Source organism: Mus musculus, chromosome 9 (assembly GCF_000001635.26).
Source record: "Mus musculus strain C57BL/6J chromosome 9, GRCm38.p6 C57BL/6J".
NCBI lineage: Eukaryota > Metazoa > Chordata > Mammalia > Rodentia > Muridae > Mus > Mus musculus.
The window spans coordinates 70,306,964-70,327,679 of NC_000075.6; the positions used below are offsets into that span (position 1 = coordinate 70,306,964).

General features: G+C 45.3%; 1 protein-coding gene across 2 annotated transcripts in view; it reads left to right on the plus strand.

Moving 5' to 3' along the window:
• The window catches only part of Myo1e (myosin IE), a 192,718-nt gene that overhangs the window by 99,614 nt on the left and 72,388 nt on the right, over nt 1-20,716 (plus strand). For both annotated transcript variants that reach the window (NM_181072.3, XM_011242814.1), the window contains exons 5-9: nt 9,629-9,716; nt 13,106-13,195; nt 15,429-15,560; nt 17,870-18,004; nt 20,181-20,313. In NM_181072.3, coding sequence (NP_851417.2) covers nt 9,629-9,716; nt 13,106-13,195; nt 15,429-15,560; nt 17,870-18,004; nt 20,181-20,313 — 578 coding nt within the window. The remainder of the gene's footprint in view (nt 1-9,628; nt 9,717-13,105; nt 13,196-15,428; nt 15,561-17,869; nt 18,005-20,180; nt 20,314-20,716) is intronic.

A 20,716-nucleotide genomic window follows, 5' to 3' on the forward strand; every position in this document is an offset into this window, starting at 1 on the left:
AGGAAGGTTCCACATAACACAGCCATGAGCAACGGAAGGCTTAGGAGGCCCCCTCAAGCCTGGTCACCAAGCAGCCCATGTCTACTTGGTTCAGACATCACCCATTCTCCAGAACCCATGTCTGGATGTGTGTGTTAAAACCATATCTGGGATATTTTTGGATGTCAGAGACAGCTATGTAAATCTTTTTGATCATCTCTTTGTAGTGTGCTTTGAAAAGGGAAGAAGAACCAGGAAGTTTCTAACAGCATTCCCTGTCACCTCTGCGTCACCAGACTAGCTCTTGGCAGCGTGTCCACATAGGGTTCTGAAGTTTGCCCCCTAGCCTCTGTGGAGACATATTAGACCTTGGAGAACATTTCCGTGGCACATTAACACCAACCACGAGTTCCTGCCCCTCTGGGCCTCATGAGCCCTTGTGACCTTAGCATATTTAAGAACTCAGATATCCATTCGAGAGCATACATCACATTTGTTATAGTTTCACTTTTCAAAAATATCCTTAAGTATTTGCTTTCTGAAGACGAGGGTGTCTGTCTTTAGTGAACCCAATAACAAGTTTCCTAATGATGTATGCATTCCGTGTATGTCCTGCTTTTTCTGTCCGTTTGCTTGTTTGACAGGAGGTCTCATGGAGCCCAGCCTGGCTTCGAACCCACTATGAAGCTGAGGATGACTTTAAACTCCTGATGCTTCTGCCTCCAGCTCCCTAGCACTTAGATTCCAGGCATGTGCTATCATTGTGCTTGATTCACATGGTCCTGGCATCAAACCCAGGGCATTCTAGGAAAAGCTTTCTACCACCTGAGTTATATTCCCACCAACCCCGTTTTAAATTTATTTGTTTTGTGTACATGTCTGCGGGGGAGGGGGTCCATGCATGCACGTGCCGCACAGAGGACAACTTCCAGGAATTAGCTCTCTTTTCCCACCATATGGGTCCCAGGGATTGGCAGCAGATGCATTTACCAGACTAAGTCACCTCACCCACCCTGCTTCTCCCGGCCTTTAAAAGTAATTAATACAGCTGGGGCAGACCTGGTCACACATGCCTTTAATTCCAGCCCTCTAGAGACAGAGGAAGGCAGATCTATGTGAATTTGAGGCTAGCCTAGACATAACTAGTTCAGGGTCAAGCTGGGCTGTGTAATGAGACTCTGTTTCCAAAACAAAAAAGACAGAAGACTTAACAAAGACGTATTTTGAAAGGATTGCTGACAGGTTGCTTATGAGAAGAGCAGGCGCTAGCTGCTAATCTGGACCTGAGGTTGTTCACCTACCTGCTTGAAAAGATATTTTGTATTTGGGCTTCACTAGCATTTGCAGTGATAACAAGTTAGGGAAAAAAAACAAAACAAAAAAACCAACCAACCAAAAACAAACAAAAACCCCACGGTGAGATGCCTCTAATATGTCGCTGTGTCTGCTTCACTCTTGGCTTCCACACCATCAAACGTCTCATCTCCTGGATGCTCAGGCTGCCTTCCTGTCTTTGATGTATTTCCAGAGCCTTTTATTATTATCACTGGGACCCTTTTCCAGGCTCCCCTGGGTTTCTGGTGGCCCACGCAAGTCTTGTTTATTCCGGCAGCATCAACGTTTGAGGCTCACTGTCTCTCTGGTGAGCCTTGTCAGCTTCTGCCTCTGACTAAGAAAGATGGCTGAGAATGGCCGTCGTCTGTGGATTTGAAGAACAGAGATCCGCATCTGGGGCTCTCTTCGTTTATCTTGTAGCTTGTATGGTTCTAAAGATTCCTTTAGTCGAGCAGGGCTGCCAACCTAACGTTATCCCATTCACACTAACTGTATGTGTGAGCATACGTGTGCTCAGGTATGTACAGGCGCATGTGAAGGCCAGAGGTCAATCTCAAGTGTCTTTCCTCAGATGCTGTCCACCTTGTCTCTTTTGAAACAAGCTCTCTCAACCAGTAGGCAAGGCTGGCTCGCCAGTGAGCTCGTTTCTACTTCCCCAGCCCTCGGATTGCAGGCACACGCCACCAAGCTCAGTTTTTTATTTGGTCTTGTTCTGACTTTTTTTTCTGTGGGTTCTGGGATTGATCCTCTCGCTTCCCAGTCCTAATGATATAATTTTTAATCTTCTTAACAATGTGGCCATCTAGTAATCTTATCCCTCTTTGACAGATTAAGAAACTGAGTCTCAGATAAAGAAACGGATGAAGCATCTTGCATTTGGGGTATAGCCACGCTGTGATGTGAGCAAGGGCTGCCCCACTCCAGAGCACCCTTTCTTTGCTGCTTTGAGCTAGCCTGTGTTGGTTTAGTTGGTAAATAACTGTTGTAGCCCAGCAGTGCCTTGAAAAGATCGCTGTGATGACCTAGGAATGGATGCTGTTTTGTTCCTCTGTTTCAGGTACATAACTTATGCAAGCCTTTGGCGCTGCATTTAAAATTCAGAGACTGCTGGGAGCTAGAAAGATGGCTCAGATGTTAAAGAGCGGGGGCTGCTCTTGCAGAGGACCCAAGTTCGATTCCTAGAACCCACGTGATGGCTCGCCGTCTGTAATTCCAGTTCCAGGAGATCTAACAGTTTTTTTCTGGCCTAAAAGAACACCAGGCCTATATGTAGCACATAAATGCAGGCAAATGCTCACACACATACAATAAAAACATAAATTTTTTTAAAAGCAGGAACTAATAAGTTAGAAGAACACAAGAAAGGTTAATAAGGAATTAAATATCTCTCTAAGCTATTCAAAAATGATGTGAACTATCTTTTATTAACATCAAAGGGAATTTTATATATAGCAAGGAGCCAACTAAGGATTTAAACTTGATCTTCAGACTAAACATCAGGCTCAACGAAACCAGAAATTTCCACTTCACCCTTCCTGTTTATTGGGTTGATCAAGGTGAGCCTTGCCACAGAGCCGCTTTCTTGGCAGACTTGAAAATGCTGTATGTCTGATAGCATTAACTCCCTGGGTACCTGGGATCGGGGGAAAGCAGCACTGTTAACTGTTATCTCAGGCACCCTTTGCTCAGCATGTTAGCACATTTCCTCCATCACCTGCTCAGCATGGCAGCAGGGCTGTGTTTCAGCACTTTGATGCATAGAACATATTTGAGGGTTTATATTCTAGTGTGATTTCAAGGTCTGAGAGGGGCTCCTTCTCTCCTCAGTCTCAGAACTTCCCAGGTACCCAACAGAAAGGCAGTCACATCTCACTAATGTGAGTCTCATGACCCAGGGGCTTTTAGGAAAGGAATCTGAACAGAATCGTTGAAAAGGCCTGTGCAGAACCTTCTTTTGATGTGGCTTTCCATTCTCAAAAAAGTTATCTAGGCTTCTGATCACAGTAACACAGGCTGCTGTGTGTTTGTTCCAACTGTGTGTAAGATAGTATTTCTGGCAGATTTGCTTAAATGGGTACATATCAGTAATGACTCAAGAGCTGTCAAAAATTGGACCATCTGGAGTTGAGGAGGTGGTTCAGTAGATAAAGTACCTGTGGACAACCAGGGACCTGAGTTTGGGTCCCAGGGACCTATATAAAAAGAGGTCCATGGTCACACACGTCTGTAACCTTAACAATGGACATGGGGGGCTGTGGACCCCAGAGCTCGCTCTCTCTCTCTCTCTCTCACTCTCTCTCTCTCTCACACACACACACATACATACACACACACACACGGCCCTCCTGGCTAACGTTTCCTATCTCAGTTATTTGGTTTTAGAATATTTTTCTAACATAGACTCCATTCGGTGACACCCACAAGTTCCTGAAACTCTTTTTTTTTTTTTTTTTTAAAGATTTATTTATTTATTATATGTAAGTACACTGTAGCTGTCTTCAGACACACCAGAAGAGGGCATCAGATTTCATTACGGATGGTTGTGAGCCACCATGTGGTTGCTGGGATTTGAACTCTGGACCTTTGGAAGAACAGTCGGGTGCTCTTACCCACTGAGCCATCTCACCAGCCCGTTCCTGAAACTCTTAATGCCGTCATCTCGCCGTTGTCAACACAGCCTGCATGCTTTAATGCCTCTGGTGGAGTAGGCCTGGCTCAGTAGTCTAGAACACTTGCCACTCTTCCAAAGGACCGGGCTTCGGTTCCCAGGAACCACATCAAGTGGCTCACAATTACCTGTAACCACAGCTCAGGGCCTCTGACGCCCTCTTCTGGCCTCTGAGACCACCTGCACACATGTGGTATACACATACACAAATAAATAAAAATAAAAACAAATATTTTTAAATCTACATTAAGAAAAAAAAAAAAAAACCAAAAGATACCCCAGGAGGCCCCAAGCTCATCTTAAGCTAAAGCCATAGCATTTCTTATCACTTCAGCAAGAAGAGGGCCTCAGCCCTGTAGTGTTGGAGACAAAACACATGCATGGTTAACCGCTTCACCTTACCTTTCCTAAAACACAGACGGACACAAAATACACCTCCCTGGCATTCATCCAGTGAGCTGCAGGGAAGCAGCAGCTATGGAGGAACGGCACGGAGGGATTTTGGAGACCCACTATGGAGAGCATCTCTCCCAGCGGTCAGGATGACCGAATGAGCAATGTGAAGGCAGAAATGCTTTCACACTTGCTGGGGTAACTTAAGGGAACTGGAAGCATTGTTGCTTTGTAAGCGAGGAACGGCCTGACTCACAAAACCGTGGCAGTCCCCTGAGTCCAATTATTATCACAACATTATAAAAGGCTAAAGTGTTGATTTCTACAGCTAACATGCAAGCGCTGTGTTGTTTGGAGCGGTATTTCCTGTGAGGTCTGTCTCGTCTTTGATTTTGAATTGTCAGGCTGATCCCCAGTCGACTGGGAACAAACGGGGGGTCCTAGTTAAGAGTTCCCAGTCCGAGCCCTGAGGGTCAGAGAAGAATCGGGAACATGATGATTATGGAACACTCTGGGGGTTCTGCTAGGTCGTCAGAGTGAGTTGAGGGTTGCTGATCAGTTTTCTTGTTTTTGTTTTTGGGTTTTATTTTTAAGATTTATTTATTATTTTATGTGAGTACACTGTAGCTGTCTTCAGACACACCAAAGAGGGTGTGGGGCCCAATTACACATGATTGTGAGCCCCCATGTAGTTGCTGGGAATTGAACTCCTCGTGACCTCTGGAAGAGCAGTCAGTGCTCTTAACTGCTGAACCATCTCTCCAGTCCTCTTCTTAATTTTTTCTTTTCTTTTTTCTTTTTAACAATTGTACCCATCTATTGTGCACCTGTGTGTGTGCACACGTGTGCCTCGGCAAATGTGTGGAGGTCAGAAGACAAATTGCAGGAGTCAGAGCACTGGGAATCAAATCTTTGGCGTGTGTGCGGGCTAGTTTTATGTCAGCTTGATATGAGCTAGAGTCATTTGAGGAAAGGGAACCTCAGTTGAGAAATTGCCTTCATAAGACTAGGCTGCAAGCATGACTATAGGGCATTTTCATAATTAGTGATTGATGTGGGAGGGCCTGACCCATTGAGGATGCTGCCATCCCTGGGCAGGTGGTCCTGGACTCTGTAAGAAAGCAGGCTGAGCAAGCCACAGAGAGCAAGTCAGTACGCAGCACTCCTCCATGGTCTCTGCATCAGCTCCTGCCTCCAGGTTCCTGTCCAGTTCCAGTTCCTGTCCTCTCTTCCTTCAGTGATGAACAACCATGTGAAATCACTAAACCCTTTCCTCCCCAAATTGCTTTTGGTCACGGTGTTTATCACAGCACTAGCAACCCTAACTAGGACAGCATGTGAGGCGAGCACTCTCCTACTGAGCTACATCTCTAGCATTTGGTTGGTTTGTTGGTTTGTTTGGTTTTTGAGACAAAGTCTTATTATATATCCCAGACTCTCAGAGAATTGGACCCTCCTGCAGCAGGCCCAGGGCTGGGATTACAGGAACGCACCAACATTCCTGGATGAGCTTTTGTTGTTTTCCGACCTTTCTCCCTGGAAGTCAAGCAAAACGATGGAATTAGGCAAGGTTGTCAGTGAACACAGGCAAAGCCTATTGCAATGGCTGCTGTGAGCTGCAGAGTGAGCAGCGATGGAGGTAGTGTGCTGTAGAATGTCTGATGTCTTCATAGACTTTTCAGTTTAGATAGGGCTTTCCCTTTCCAAGCAGGCCAGTACAGATATGGTTAGATATACTGTAAGCTTCAATAATTATGGAAGATTCCATTATTGTGCCATTATTTTAAGCACATTACCGGCTGTGATCAATAAAATGTCCCTTTAAGTGGCTATAAACTGAAACCAAGAAACGAGCATTCAGATCAATGTTTAGCCAGAGCTAATTATTTTAAATTGCTTAGAAATCACAGCTCCTGAGAAAGTGGATGCCCTATTTTGGGGCCTGGCATATTTATTTTAATACATGAAAAGAGTTACTTGCTCTCTGTTACAATTCTGCTGTTTTGTTTCAAACAGTGATACAATGCTTGGTCAGGTCTGGGAGACAGTTCAGTCCTCCAAAATGCTTGGATCACCAGAACCTACAGGCTTGAAGGGGTGAACAACTCATTCAAATTGCCCTCTGATTTCTGAGTTCCACATGTTCACCATGGCATGAGTCCTACACCCCAGCCCCTGTGTAAAAATACTTTTTAGGAGACACAGTATTTAGTGCCTGGCCACACTATTAAACAAGGGCACTGTTGTGGGATAGACTTTTATTTTATAATTCTGCTAGGATTATTGTGTTTTTCTCTCTTGAGGCTTATTCTAAGTAATTATGAATACAGAAGTGCAAACTTAACAGAAGTCTGATTAGTCATGGTGATATATATATATATATATATATATATATATATATATAATTGAATAGTAAAATAATAAAATTGAGGAATATTCATCATCATTGTGGGGTGATTCTTCCTCTTGGAGGTGGGGGGGAAAGATGTTTTTAAAATATATAAAAATACATGGTTAATTGCCTGTCTCAAAGACAAAATTGTAAGGTCCAGGCATAGGGGTAAGCCCTCTGTAACCTTGGCACTGGGAGTGGGTAGGAGAAAGGCAGATCTCTTAGAGTGCAGGAGCCAGACGGTCTATCCAATCAGTCATAGGCCGTGGGTTCCGTTAGAGAGACCCTGTCTCAAAAAAAAAAAAGGTGGAAAATAATGGAAAAGACATTCTGACATCATCCTCTGGTTTACACACATGCACAAACCATAAAAATAAAATGTAGGCATTGAGAAAGTCATAGAAGCTTGAGAGTTGGCTCCATGGTTAAGAGTGTGTACTATTCTCACAAACCCAAGTTCAGTTCCCAGCCCTTGTAGCGGAATCTGATGCCCTCATCTGGCCACCATTGCCACTACACTTAAATGCACACACCCACACAACCATACCTATACATAGTTAAGAAAGGAAGAAGGAGAAGAAGGAGAAAAGAAGGAAGAAGAAAGAAGAAGAAGAAAGAAGGAGAAGGAGAAGAAGAAGGAGGAGGAGGAGGAAGAAGGATGGAAGGAATCACCTTAGGGCCAGCACTGGGTTTGTAGCTCATTAGTAGAGCAATTGCCTAGTATGCATGAAACTCAGGTTCAACACTCAGCACTGTAAAAAGCATAATGATAAATCACAGCAGAAGAGAAAAGAAACATTTATGTAGCAACCTCCTAACAAGTGTGTGCCAGTTATTTTGTCAACTAGCACAAGCCAGAGTCAGCTGGAAAGAGCACCCTCGACTATAAAGATGCTTCCCTCAGATTATCTGTAGGCATGCCTATGGGGCATTTTCTTGATTAATGATTGATGTGGGAGGGTCCAGCTCACTGAATGGTGCCACCCCTGGGCAGGTGGTTCTGGGATATATAAGAAAGCAAACTGAGCAAGCCCTGGAGAGCAAGCTGATAAGCAGCACTCCTCCATGATCTCTGCCGGAGCTCCTGCCTCCAGGCTCCTCTACATAATGACTTGTAAACCAAATAAAGTTTATCCTCCCTAAGTTGCTTTTTATCTTGACATTTTATCACAGCATCAGAGCAAACTAGGACCAAGTAATATCTTTTCCAGTTGTCCTGGCCTTTCTTTTTCTTATACTATTTTCACATTGTTACCAACCTGTTGTAGATACATTGTTGCTGTTGAGCCCTGGCTGCCTGGCTTGTAATTCTTTCATAATTATTTTAACTGTTTCTGTGATGTTATACTCTTTGGTTGTAACATTACACTTCCTTTTCCTAAAGTTCTTCAGTGTTTACATTGTTACAACTTAGTAAAGCAAGTCGTAAAATAGAGTGTTTGTAAGGCCAGCTACAGCTGGGGCAACTGGAAAGGAGATAGTTACCAGAGGAGCCCTGGAATCCAGGTGACAAGTCAGTGTCCCACTGACTCCTTCTATGCAGGAACCAACACTTAGCAGGCAGACTCTTGAAGGCTGCTTGTAAGTAGTCACAGCTGCTCTGATGATCGTGGCTGTTACACAATTGGCAACATTTGTTGACATCAACTAGACTGAGGTTCATAGAATGTTAAGATGTGGGCCTCCAATTCCTTGATCACCGAGAGCATGTGTCCTTTTATAGATGTGGGTTTCTTTAACAAACTTGATTCTGGCAACACCAAGGCGGCTCACAGAGAGAGGAGATTTCAGATGGGATCGAGCATGTTTTGAATTGAGGTCATTATGAATTCAGGGGGATTTTGAGGGAAGAATGGGGATTTTGGGAGAGCAGACTATTAACAAAAGGCTATTGCTGTACATTCAGGCCACCCAGCGGAAGGTAGTCTTTGTTTCTCAGGATGTGATTAATATTACCTCATCATTTAATTTTAGCATTCCTAAAATAAGGAAACTTGCATCACATCGAGGCAGAGGCGGAAGCCTGAGTGCCCGTTTTTGCATATGTATATTTATATTTATATATACTTATGTATATATATATTTACATAGGCATAAATAGACACACACACAAAAGTAACATAGCATGACAAAAAGTGTAAAAAATAATTATCTGAAACAAACAGCTCTCCCATTGTTGTCTTACCTTGATCAAAGGCTTTCTGTGTTTGGAACTGAACCCCAGGCCTCCAGCAGCTCTGGAAGCACCTTACCTCTGAGCTATACCCCCAAGTCCTTAAAAAAACCACATTTGCCTGAGGTGATGCTTCGTGTATGCCTATAATCCCAGTGCTGAGGCAGGAGGATTTTGAGCTCAAGGCCAGTCTTAACTCTGTAAGGAAACCCCCATCTTAACAATAAAAATCGAATTATAATTATGTTCTGCCTATAATTAGAATGGAATATGTCGGGTGAAATTACTTCATAGCCTCCATTTTTTTCTGTTGACAAAAATGTGTGTGGATGTCACTGGTCATTTCTGGACAATTCCATCCTTCTGATGTTTATAGTTTCCTAATTGTGCTTTCTGGGATTGGACAATTAGGAAACTCAACTCTCCATCCTCCGCACAATGGCAATGATAAATGTTCTGTCTATGCCATGTTTACCCGGGTCAGAGGAGTGGGCTGGTCCTGTGATCCACCTTTCTCAGCTAGCGTCATGCTCCACCCCCACCCCCTACCCCCCCCCCCCACCTCCCTGCCACACATACCTGAGTTCCTTTCTTCCTGGTTTCTCTGCATTTTGTTCATTCGGAGACAGTGGATGATGGAGGTGGCGAGGACCATTTCACAGATGGGTGTTTGTCTTTCTTTCCGTAGCGGTGAAAGTGGTGCTGGAAAGACAGTGGCTGCCAAGTACATTATGAGCTATGTCTCCAGAGTGTCTGGAGGAGGCCCCAAGGTCCAGGTGAGTCTGTGCTGCAGTCAGGGGCTTCTGTTTGGAGCTTTGACGGGGTGGGCCTTTGATCTGTCCGTAGCTTAAAAAGAATTTATTTTTGTACAGCAAAGTTTGTGGAACCTAGATACATAAAATGTGTAAAGAAATTGTATGTTTCCATATTGACATGTCTAATATATAATGAGCCCCTACAAATCAATCAAAAGGGCTGTGGTTCAAATGGAAAATGAGAGACATGAAAGACAGTTCTGATGAAAAGAAGTATAAGTTATTTATCAAACATGAAAAACAGAAAAATTTTTATTAAAACTATACCAAAACTGGGACTGGGGATCTAGCTCAGTTGGTAGAATGCTCCCCTGAGTTCACAAAGCCTATTCCACACCCAGCGCCACATAAATCAGGCAAGAAGGTGCGTGCCCGTAATCCCAGCATGCAGAGGTAGGAACAGGAAGATCATAAGTCCAAGGCCATTCTTGACTACACAGCAAATTCAAGGCTAGCAAGGCTACCCTGGGCTGTAGGAGTCTCACTCTCAACAAAGCAAGCAAACAAAAACCCCACTATATTATTATTATTATCATCATCATCATCATCATTAATCGTTGTTATTATTATACCTATCAGATTGTCAGAGCTCCTGTTCTTACAAACACTGCTGGAAAAATGTTGGACACAGTTGCTTGTGTTACTGATAGGAGCATGAAATAGCACAAGTCTATAGCAGATATTTCAGTAAAATCTAGGAAATTATATCTCCTCCTCCTCCTTCTTCTCTTTCTTCCTCCTCCTTCTTCCTCCTTCTTCCTCCTCCTTCTCCTTTTCCTTCTTCCTCCTCTCCCTCTTCCTCCTCTTCTTCCTCCTCTTCCTCTTCCCCTTCTTTCTCCTCCCACTCTTCTTCCTCCTCTTTTCCTCTTCCTCCTCCTTCTCCTCTTCATCTTTTATATCTTTGTCTTCATCTTCATTTTTAAGATGGCTATCTTACTAAGTTGCCAAAGGATAGCCTTAAACTTCTGAACTTCCTATCTCTACCTCAGGTTTTAGGAATGCATCACCACACCCAGGTTATTTGGTGCTAGGGATGGAACCCATCCTAGGCAGGGCCCTAGGATGCTGGGTAAGCACTTTTCCAGCTGAGCTGTAGTCTGAACCCCACTTAAGGGCTGAAGTTGATCTCTTGAGGTGAGCTTGCAGCTCAGCGTTAGGAAGCTTCTCTGGCTGGGCATGAGTCCTTCCCTAGTGTGCACAAAGCCCCAGATTTTATCCCCAACATAAGCTAAATGTAGTGATTACACGAATGTATTCTAGCACTGGGAAATGGAGCAGACAAATAAAGAATTCAGGGTAGTGTGGTTGAGGCCAGTCTGGGCTATATGAGACTGTCTTTTAAAAATTAATAAAAGGGAAGAAAGCAAGAATGCATGTCTGCCATGCCTGAATCAGTTATCCTGAGTTTGTTTAATCCCAGCAATTCAGTAGATTAATAACAACAACAATAATAATATACGGCTATTCTTTTTAAGGAAAGGGCTTCAAGATCTTTTCTTTCTGGCTCCCTGAGAGAAACTTGAGTATCATTTCTAGTTTGCAAACAGAAGATTAAAAGGAATAGCAAAGATTCACGAATTCCAAATTTACTTTATAATGAAATATAACATTTATGTACAGCCCCTGGGTTGTAAAGGAGAGAGGCAGCTTAGGTGTGGCGCTACGTCTGATTGGATGAAGACAATCACCAGAGTCTGCCTCTGTGCTCGTAGCTATCACTGCCTCTGTGGAACAGAATGCACCCTCAAGCCTTGTGCCAGTCTCTCTGCTGGGATGTTCATTCAAGGGTACCATAGGAGTATATGGCTTGTTCCCATAGTCAGTTTTAGTACCTTCGTCTAGTCCCATTCGCTATGTCCGATGACCCAGTGGCCAAGCTGCAGACGGTTAATGTTGATTTTTCTCTTCCTGTTTTCCTTTGAGGACATTGATCCAGAACTCTTGGCTTCAAATTAGTCAGTAGCTCAAGAGCACAAGCCAGGAGACTTGTTATTTCTGGAACACATTTAGCCATAGCATGTGAATAATTAGACATACAAGGAGTGAGTCACTGTCCAAAGGCCTCTCTGCAGCACTGGCCCCATCAGCTGAGAGGCCTCGTGCCTGTGATGTGTTTTGCACACTTGTAAGTCTGGCACAGGCCTGGAGTGTTCACACTAAATTATTCTCCTGTTGTTGGCTGGTAGCTGTGTCACATGATCTGGCGTTGCTCCTGGCTGCCCTGAGTGTGAATTCATGCTAGAAGATGCAGTAATGTGGGGCAGCAGCATTAAGGGAGTTGGTTCATTCTTTCTACCCTGTGGGTCCTGAGACTCAGCCTTGGCTGCTGCAAAGCTCCCTGGGAACTGCGTTGCTTTGAAATGCAGATTCCTGAGCCCTGCTCCAGACCTACCAAACCTACCTCTGCATTTTAGCAAGACACACCGTCACCCCCCACAGTTAAAGTTGGAGACACACAAGATCATGTTTCATAGATGTTTGGAAAGGAGAAGATGGTTGGTTGCCATCTCGATGATAAGTCTTGCCTCTGCTGTTGCAAAAGAAACAGTTGGGGGGGATGCAACGGAGAATGCAAGATGCAAAGAGGCTTCCTCATGCTTCTCTTTCTTCTTCTCTGTGATCACCAAGGCACCCAGATGTGCAGGAGGGAGTCACAGCAGGGAGAATGGAAACCCAATCCCGGACTGTGTAGATTCTGGGTTCCTGGTAACATCTCAGCTTTGGGATCCTGTTTCCGGACCGAGAGGGGTTGGGAAACCTGGTTATACAAGTACGCTTAGGTCTGTGGCAGTGCAAGAATAAATCATAATCAGGAGCAGTAGCTCCGTTGGTTGTGTACTTGACTAGCAGGCACAAAGCCCTGCCTTTGACTCCCCCTAAGTCCCAGCACGGCATAAACCACATGTGGTGGCACGTGCCTGTAGTCTCAGTTCTTGGGAAGTGGAGGCAGGAAGATCTAGGGTTCAAAGTCACCTTCAGCTACATATCAGGTTTGACACTAGCCTGAGCCACATGTCAATCTGTTTCAAAAAAAAAACAGCTGGGCATCGGGATGTGCATCTTTAATCCCAGAACTTGGAAGACAGGGACAGATCTATCTCTCTGAGTTTAAGGCTAGCCTGCTCTACACAGTGAGATCCAGGCTGAATAGGGCTACAGTGTAAAATCCTGTCTCAATAAAACAAGGCAAAAATCAAAATGAATTTTCCAGAAATGCCCCAGGACACATACATGACTGGATCCTCTTACCTTTTAACATCCAGAAAGTGGGACTTTGGGGAAAGTTGACTTTGACATCGTGTGCTAAGCATCCATTATTTTCCTAACCCCCCTCTTGTCTACCGCCATAGCATGTGAAGGACATCATCCTTCAATCCAACCCGCTCCTGGAGGCCTTCGGAAACGCCAAGACAGTGCGCAACAACAACTCCAGCCGATTTGTGAGTGTCCTGATTCCATGCTGGGGAGCGTTTCCCGTATCCTGAGAAACAGGCTTTTCTATCTCTCTTTACTCTTCTAAGCAGAAATTATTTTTGTGCTTTGGACATAAACAAAACAGTTTCAGAAATGGCTCCTCCCTGGAGTTACTTCAGTAAGGAAACCTACAGTTGATGAAGGGGGTTGCCCTGGTCCTAGGGAGGTGTGCAGGCTACCTGGAGGACAGAAGGGGGAAGATTAGGGCAAGCCTGAGGTCCAGGCCTGCTTGAGGGGACTTGTTCCGTGGAGCTGGGTCTGCAGGGAGCACACTTGGACTGAGGGAGCACCTGGGACAGACTCTTCCTCCCCTAGGCCTCTGCCTGCCTCTCCTCCAGATTTCTGAATTTGCTTGCTGAATGCTCATAGAATGAAGAGCCACTGGTCCTGGTGCCTCCTGACTCCATGCACCCAGGCTTAGGACAAGGTCATCCTTGCAGCTCTGTGAATGCCTTTCTTAAATGTCTCTGACTAAAAGTCTTGGCAGTGGGGTACTGAAATGTGACCACTCGAAAAGGCCAAAGGTGTATTACCAAACCAAAACCAAATGCCTATAGATTTAGTGTCCTATTTCGACCATACAGCCTGTCTGGCACCCAGACGAGCCATCTGTGAGGCTGACAGTGGGCTGCTTCAAGATGAATAGTGGGTGGGACTTTCAAAGAAAAAAACAGTTTCTTTTTCACTTAAAAAAAAAAAAGCATTTACACTGGGCAGTGAGTGGTGGTATGCTTTTAATCCCAGCACTCAGCAGCAGGCAGAACTCTGTGAGTTCGAGGCCAGCCTGGTCTACAGAGGAAGTTCCAGGACAGCCAGGGCTACATGGAGACTCCCTATCTTAAAAAAACAAAAACAAAGAACAAAAAACAAAAACCCAAAACAGAAAAAACATTTCATCCTTTTTCTTTTGAGGCAACACCCCCCCATAGCCCAGGCTAGCCTTAAATTCTCTATGTAGCCTAGGATGACCTGTCTCTGCCTCATGCCCTGAGATCACCAATGTATACTACCAGGTTGACTTTAGCTTTTATTCAGAAAGGAAGGTTTTATTTCCAAGAGAAGTCTCCCTATGGTCCCAGACAGTTATAGTTGAGTTTGCTGATGCCTGTCTGTGAGACCTGCTTCACGCTCCCCATTGTCTGGGGGAAATCCAGTTTATTTTCTTGCTTTTTCTTCTAAGTGGTTTTTTTTTTTTTTTCAGCTCAGTACTTGGGATGTTTTATTCTGACCTTTCTAGATACTGACAGAAGAAAGACACTGCGAATGAACTTTCCACATGACCTTTCTGCCTCTAATTATCATTCTTAACCTGCCTTGCAAAAATAGACATGTCAACTGTAACCCTTTAGCTGCCCACCCACACCCTTCTTCCTAAAACAGCAGGAAAACATCGTTATGACTTCCTTTGCCTTTTCCTGTGATAAGGTGTTTTGTTTTGTTTTTTTTTTTTTATTCTGAGAGGATAACTCAGTTGATCTTTAGACATAGTAAGGGCCCAGCATTTATAATCATATAACCCTAATGGAAAGGGGGGAAGGATAGGTTTTCTCTGTGTTATGCTCAATGACATCAAAGGGGCTCTCTCTCTCTCTCTCTCCCTCTCTCTCTCTCTCTCCCTCTCTCTCTCTCTCTCTCTCTCTGTGTGTGTGTGTGTGTGTGTGTGTGTGTATGTGTGTGCCATGCTTGGTAGCATCAAATGATAATCTCACTAATTATTTAAAAAATATAAGTCTAAAGCCATATGCCGTTTTCTGTATTTTAGATAGGCAAGCATTACAGAGAATGATAACCAAGATGCCACTGGCTGAAGACTGATACATCCTTCTAGATAGAAGAACAGTGTGGCAACCTTGGTGCTATGTAGCTTCCTGTCCTGTTCTTCAGACAAACACAGACGGGGAGAGAATGAATGAGGAATGTAGTCTCCTTATTTAGTCTGGCCATAGGGATTGAGCCTCTGAATGCAAAACCGTGGGACTGGCAAACTTTCCAGTATTGTTTGTTATAATCATGGGACTGCCAAGCTTTCCGGTATTGTTTGCCACCAGGAAAGTAAATAAGGCTAGCTCAGGGCTGGGGATAATCCAGAATGTCTTCCATTAATGAATTTCCTTGAATTATACCCTGTATTCAAAGTCTGTTTGGAGCACTGTGTTTTTGGTTACCGGATGATAAAGGAAATTGCTAATTTTCTTGCAGGGAAAATACTTTGAAATCCAGTTCAGTCCAGGTGGGGAACCAGATGGTGGCAAGATCTCCAACTTCCTTCTGGAAAAGTCCAGAGTGGTGATGCGGAACCCGGGGGAACGGAGCTTCCACATATTCTACCAGGTTTTCCTCCATAGCTTTTCCTTCTCCGTATTAAAAAACAAGACTGGGAGGCCAGCGAGGTGGCTCAGAGGAAACAGGCACCTGGAGCCAACGCTGAGTCCGATTCCTGGGACCGCGTGGCAAAAGAACCAATTCCCAAAGGCTGGCCTCTGATCTCCAACCGGAAAGGAGAGTGATCACGTGATCGGTTTTTACCTCACCCCTCAGGTTTATTCAGTAATCGAACCAGCCCAGAAAGGTTTCTCTGTGCTCTGTGCAAGTGTACAGAAGGGACATGAGAATGTCCCTGTCCCCAAGGAGGGTTGAGTTCTAATTAGGATAAATTGCTGACAAACTTCAAAACAGAAGTGGGAGTGTTTGTTTGATTATTTGCCAAATAGGAATTTGTGTGGGAAGAGTTAGAGCCCAGGAAGGCAGGGAAGACTAAGCAAGGGAGCACCCTAGGCAGAGATGGGAGGAGGGGGTGAGCCAGGAAGTCAGGTGATAGGAACAAAGTGTCCAGGGCAGATACCTGCAACCAGTACACTATTAGATGAGCGTGTTCCCTCGGGCTCGGGATCCCCAGAGCAAGTCCAGCCTGCCTCTACCCAGACCCTCAGAACCCAGGCTGAGTCTGGGTCAAGGTGCCTTTAAAAAAAATGGTTTTGTTTCTTTTTTTTTAGATTTATTTATTTTATGTGTGTAAGTGTTTTACCTGCATGTAATGTCTGTGTTCCACATGTATGCCTAATGTCCGTGGAATTCATAAGAGTGTCAGATACCCTTGAACTGGAGTTAAAGATGGTTGGGAGGCACCATGTGGATGCTGGGATCTGAACCCAGGAGTTCTACAAGAGCAGTCAGTGCTCTTAACCACAGAGCCATCTCTTCAGCCCAAGATGCTTTTAAGTTATGTTTCAGGCTTTAGCAATCATCAGTTCAGTTGTTAGTTGTTTGTTGTTGTTGTTGCCCAATACTGGAGAGTTAGCCCATAGCCTCCCATGTGCTGGGTAAGCATTCTACCACAGAGACATTTCCTCTGTCCTCTTTTCACTTCTTTCATTTAGAGACAGTCTCTAAGTTACCTGGCTGGCCTTGAACTCACTTGGTAGCCCAGGCAAGCCTCCTACCTTAGCCTCCAAGTAGCTGAGATCACAGGCGGGTTCCTCTAGATCTAGCCAATTTGGCTACTTAGGAAAATGTTCCTAGGTATATAGAAATGGAATCCACAGCAAGAAACGCCCAGGAGGGGTTTCTCTTTGGCTTGGTTTTGTTCAGGCATTTCTAGATTAATTTATGGAAGATGCTTACAGTGATGGCAACCAATTCCTTCAGTACCTGCTTGTTGGAAAGTGCACAGATGACAAGGCTTCTGGGAGATTAGTGATACCTATATTCACAAAGAGTGCTCGCCTAACATGCACAAAACCCCAGGGCCAAGCCCCAGCCCAGACTACACTGGGCACTGTGGTTGTTTTAGCTACTTTGCTGTTGCTGAGGTAAAACACCATGACCAAGGCAGCTTATGGAAGAAAGATTTTATTTGTATTTACAGTTCAGAGGGTTAGAGTCCTGGGTCGGGACCACATGGCCACAGGTGGCAGGTATGGTGGCTAAGAGCTCTCATCTCCAGCTGTAAGCCCGAAGCAAACCAAGGATAGTCAGTAGATCAGGAGGTTTCTGAACACCAGAGAAAGGATGCATGGCCACTCTGAACTCCACATCCTGGGATGAGAAGTGTAGAAGAGCTAAGGCGAGCAGGAATCCTGTGGCTGTGGTCTATTTTATATTCTACCTTCCCATAGGGTCATAAATACAGTTCTCTTACTGATAGGAAGAAAGCCTGATCGCTCTCAGGCTTTATCAGAGTTAGGAACTGGATGTTGGAGATGGATGGATGGATGGATGGATGGATGGATGGATGGGTAGTTAAGTCCTCTTCTAGAGAACCACATTCAGGTCCCAGAACCCACACGGTACCCACATGGTACTCACCTTCATTTATCTATAACTCAGTTTCAGGGGACCTGATGCCCTCTTCTGGCCTCCACAGGCACTAGGTGTGGATGTGGTGCACATACATAGATCAGGCCACAGCTATTCACATTAAAACAACAAAAGCTGGGGCTTGCAGACTGATCTAGGGCTAAGGTACCTAAGCCCAAGATATTATTTATAAACATCCTTGGGATCTGGAGGCTAGGATCACGAGATTTTTTGATTACGAGCTTAGAGAGTTATCCCCACCTGGGCTTGGGGATGGTGGTCCCAGAACCACAGGGTGGCTTGTAGACCATGTCCTGACCACATCCTGTGTGCTCTCGTGGCAGCTCATTGAGGGTGCCTCTCCAGAGCAGAAGCAAAGCCTTGGCATCACCAGCATGGACTACTATTACTACCTGAGCCTCTCGGGGTCCTACAAGGTGGATGACATTGATGACAAGCGGGATTTCCAGGAAACCCTGGTAAGTGTGGGTCCAAGGCTGGCCTGTCTCCTCTCCCCTGCCTCAGTCTCAACTGATGCAAAGGACAGTAAAGATCAACAAAGCAGATAGCAGTGTAACCTGCCCCCTCAGCTACTGTAAACATTTCTGAAAACCTGTGTTCAGCACCTTGGAGAGCCATGCGCGCACACACACACACACACACACACACACCACTTTTTCCTGAGAAGCACGTAATGGTTTGAGATGAGTAAAAAGCAAATTCATCAATAGCCTCCAGCAGGAGTGTTCTGATAAACAGGCTAAAATGATTGAGGGGGTGGGTTTAGCCTGCTTGTTTGCTGAGCAGCCAATTCTTGGAGAGCTAGCTCTTCCTTAGAAAGGCCACAGCCACTTTATGGTCTTAGTTGAACATCAGCAGTGTTTGGGGCTGGAAAGATGGCTGGGCAGGAAGAGTGCTTGCAGTTCTTGCAGAGAACCCCCGTTCAGTTTCCAGCACCCACACCTGGCAGCTCACACCGCCAGGGGATCTAATATTCTTTTCTGAGATCTGTGGGTACCTGCAGGCGTGTAGCATGCACGCACACAGATACACAAAGGCAAATTTTTCTAAATAAATCTAAATAGGTTTTGGTCAGGTGTAGTGGTGGCACATTCCTTTAACCCCTTCTAGGACAGCCAGAGCTACATAGTGAGACCCTGTCTTATAAAACGGAGCAAGCAAACAAACAAACAAAACCCAGAGAAATAAAACACAAAGAAAAGTTCAAAAACACTTTTTGAGTTCTGTTTGTTTCATCTCCTTCTCTTTCCTCATTCTGAGTTTTGAGGTCAGAAGACAAGCATTGTGCTCACACCGCGCTGGTCACACCATGTGCATGCTACAGTCATGGTTACAGCATTTGGGTTTGGAGGGTTTATGACCTGCGTGGGATAATCTAAATCTTCCACCCTAGAGCAGTCTGGAGGTAGACCTGTCTTCCACTTATCCTTCAAAGTCTGCACTGACATGGTCGTTTCAGTCAACAACAAGCTCAGGCCTGTTCATCCACTGAGAACTGAGGGCCCCAGAATGAGCAGCAGAGGATCAGTGTGGGGGAGCTGGTGTTGCCCAGCAGTGTCAGGACGTTAAGACAGATGAGTGCTAGGTCCCAAGGCTGCTCAGCCGCAGCCTTAAGGAACAGGGAAAAAAAAACTGTGGACGAAGGGTACAGCACCGACCCAGGGAGGAGCTCTCTCAAGTTACAGAAATCCAAAACTTAGCCATTTTAATTTACTGGACTCAGAAACTTGGCCTTTAAATGGTCTGTAGGTCCTGAAGATTTTGAAAGATGTTTTTGCTGATAAAATCTATCCCTCTCCCTCCCCCACAAGGGAGAAGATGACATAAGACCTCCTGGACTGCTTGGAAATGGAGAGGGAGTGTCCTTGGGGAGGGTTGGCAGCCAGAACATACACGGGACAGGACAGACCTGGAAGATTGTGCCTGGGCTCCTGTCCCCTGAGTGTCTTTCCTCTTAGAGGTCCTCTAAGGTCTAGGGTGTTCCTAGAGAGCACGGTGTATTTAAAAACAGACTCTCCGTTCCAGCAGGGCTTCTAAGAGCATATGCAGGCTAGGGGGATGGTTCCAGCAGCAAAGTGCTTGCCACATAAGCTTGAGGCCCTGAGTTTTATTCCCAAAACCCATGGCGAGGAGGTGGGGGGGAGGAGGGGGAAGAGAAGGAGGGAGGAAGAAGAAAAGGAGGAGGAGGGCATACATGACAGCATACACTGTAATCCCTGCTCAGGGGAGGCAGAGCCAGGAGGATCCCTGGGACTTGTCGATCATCTAGTCTAGCCAAATCAGAGAGCTTCATATCAATGAGATATCATCATATTTCAAATAAATAAGCATGGAAATCAAATGAGGAAGACACACCTAACATCACCCCTGACCTCTACATACTCGTGCACCTATGTACACATAAGCATGTACATACACTCATGCACACATGTACACACATGTACACACACACACATACACACACACACACACTCAGAGTGAGTGACTACCCAGCTCACTGATCACCTTGTTTGATGGAGACTTCTCGTCATTGTTGCAGGCTAAGCTACACACTAGCTGTAGAGCCCACTCTGTGCCTTGTCTGTCACCTGCTCACGCAGCGAGCCACTGGATTCACTGTTCCCTCTTTTCCAGCACGCCATGAATGTGATTGGAATCTTCTCGGAAGAGCAGACTCTCGTGTTGCAGATTGTGGCTGGAATTCTCCACTTGGGAAACATCAGCTTCAAAGAAGTGGGCAACTATGCCGCCGTGGAGAGTGAAGAATGTACGTAGCTCTGCTCGGGCTGTGGAGTGAGGGGAGTGAGTGGTTACCCCGAAGCCATGCAAGACCTACTTACCCCTTTGATTGGCCTAGATTGCTAGTGAGGTGCATGGGTAAGAAATGAAAAGTCATGTGTCCTAAAGAGCAAAATGGCTTCAGGAGAGAGTGGATCTCTTTCATGCACCTGTCCTTCCTCCCCTCCCCTCCCCTCCCTCCCCTCCCCTCCCCTCTCCTGTTTTGTCTCATCTCCCCTTCTCTCCCTCTCTCTACCCCCCCCTTTACCTCTTCCTCTCCTGTATGTTTTTTCTCTCTCCCCCTCCCCCTCTTCTCCTCTTCCCTCCCTCACCTCCACATCCTACACCATGCATGACTTGAAAAATTGTTTCTATGTGTTACTAACCTTGGA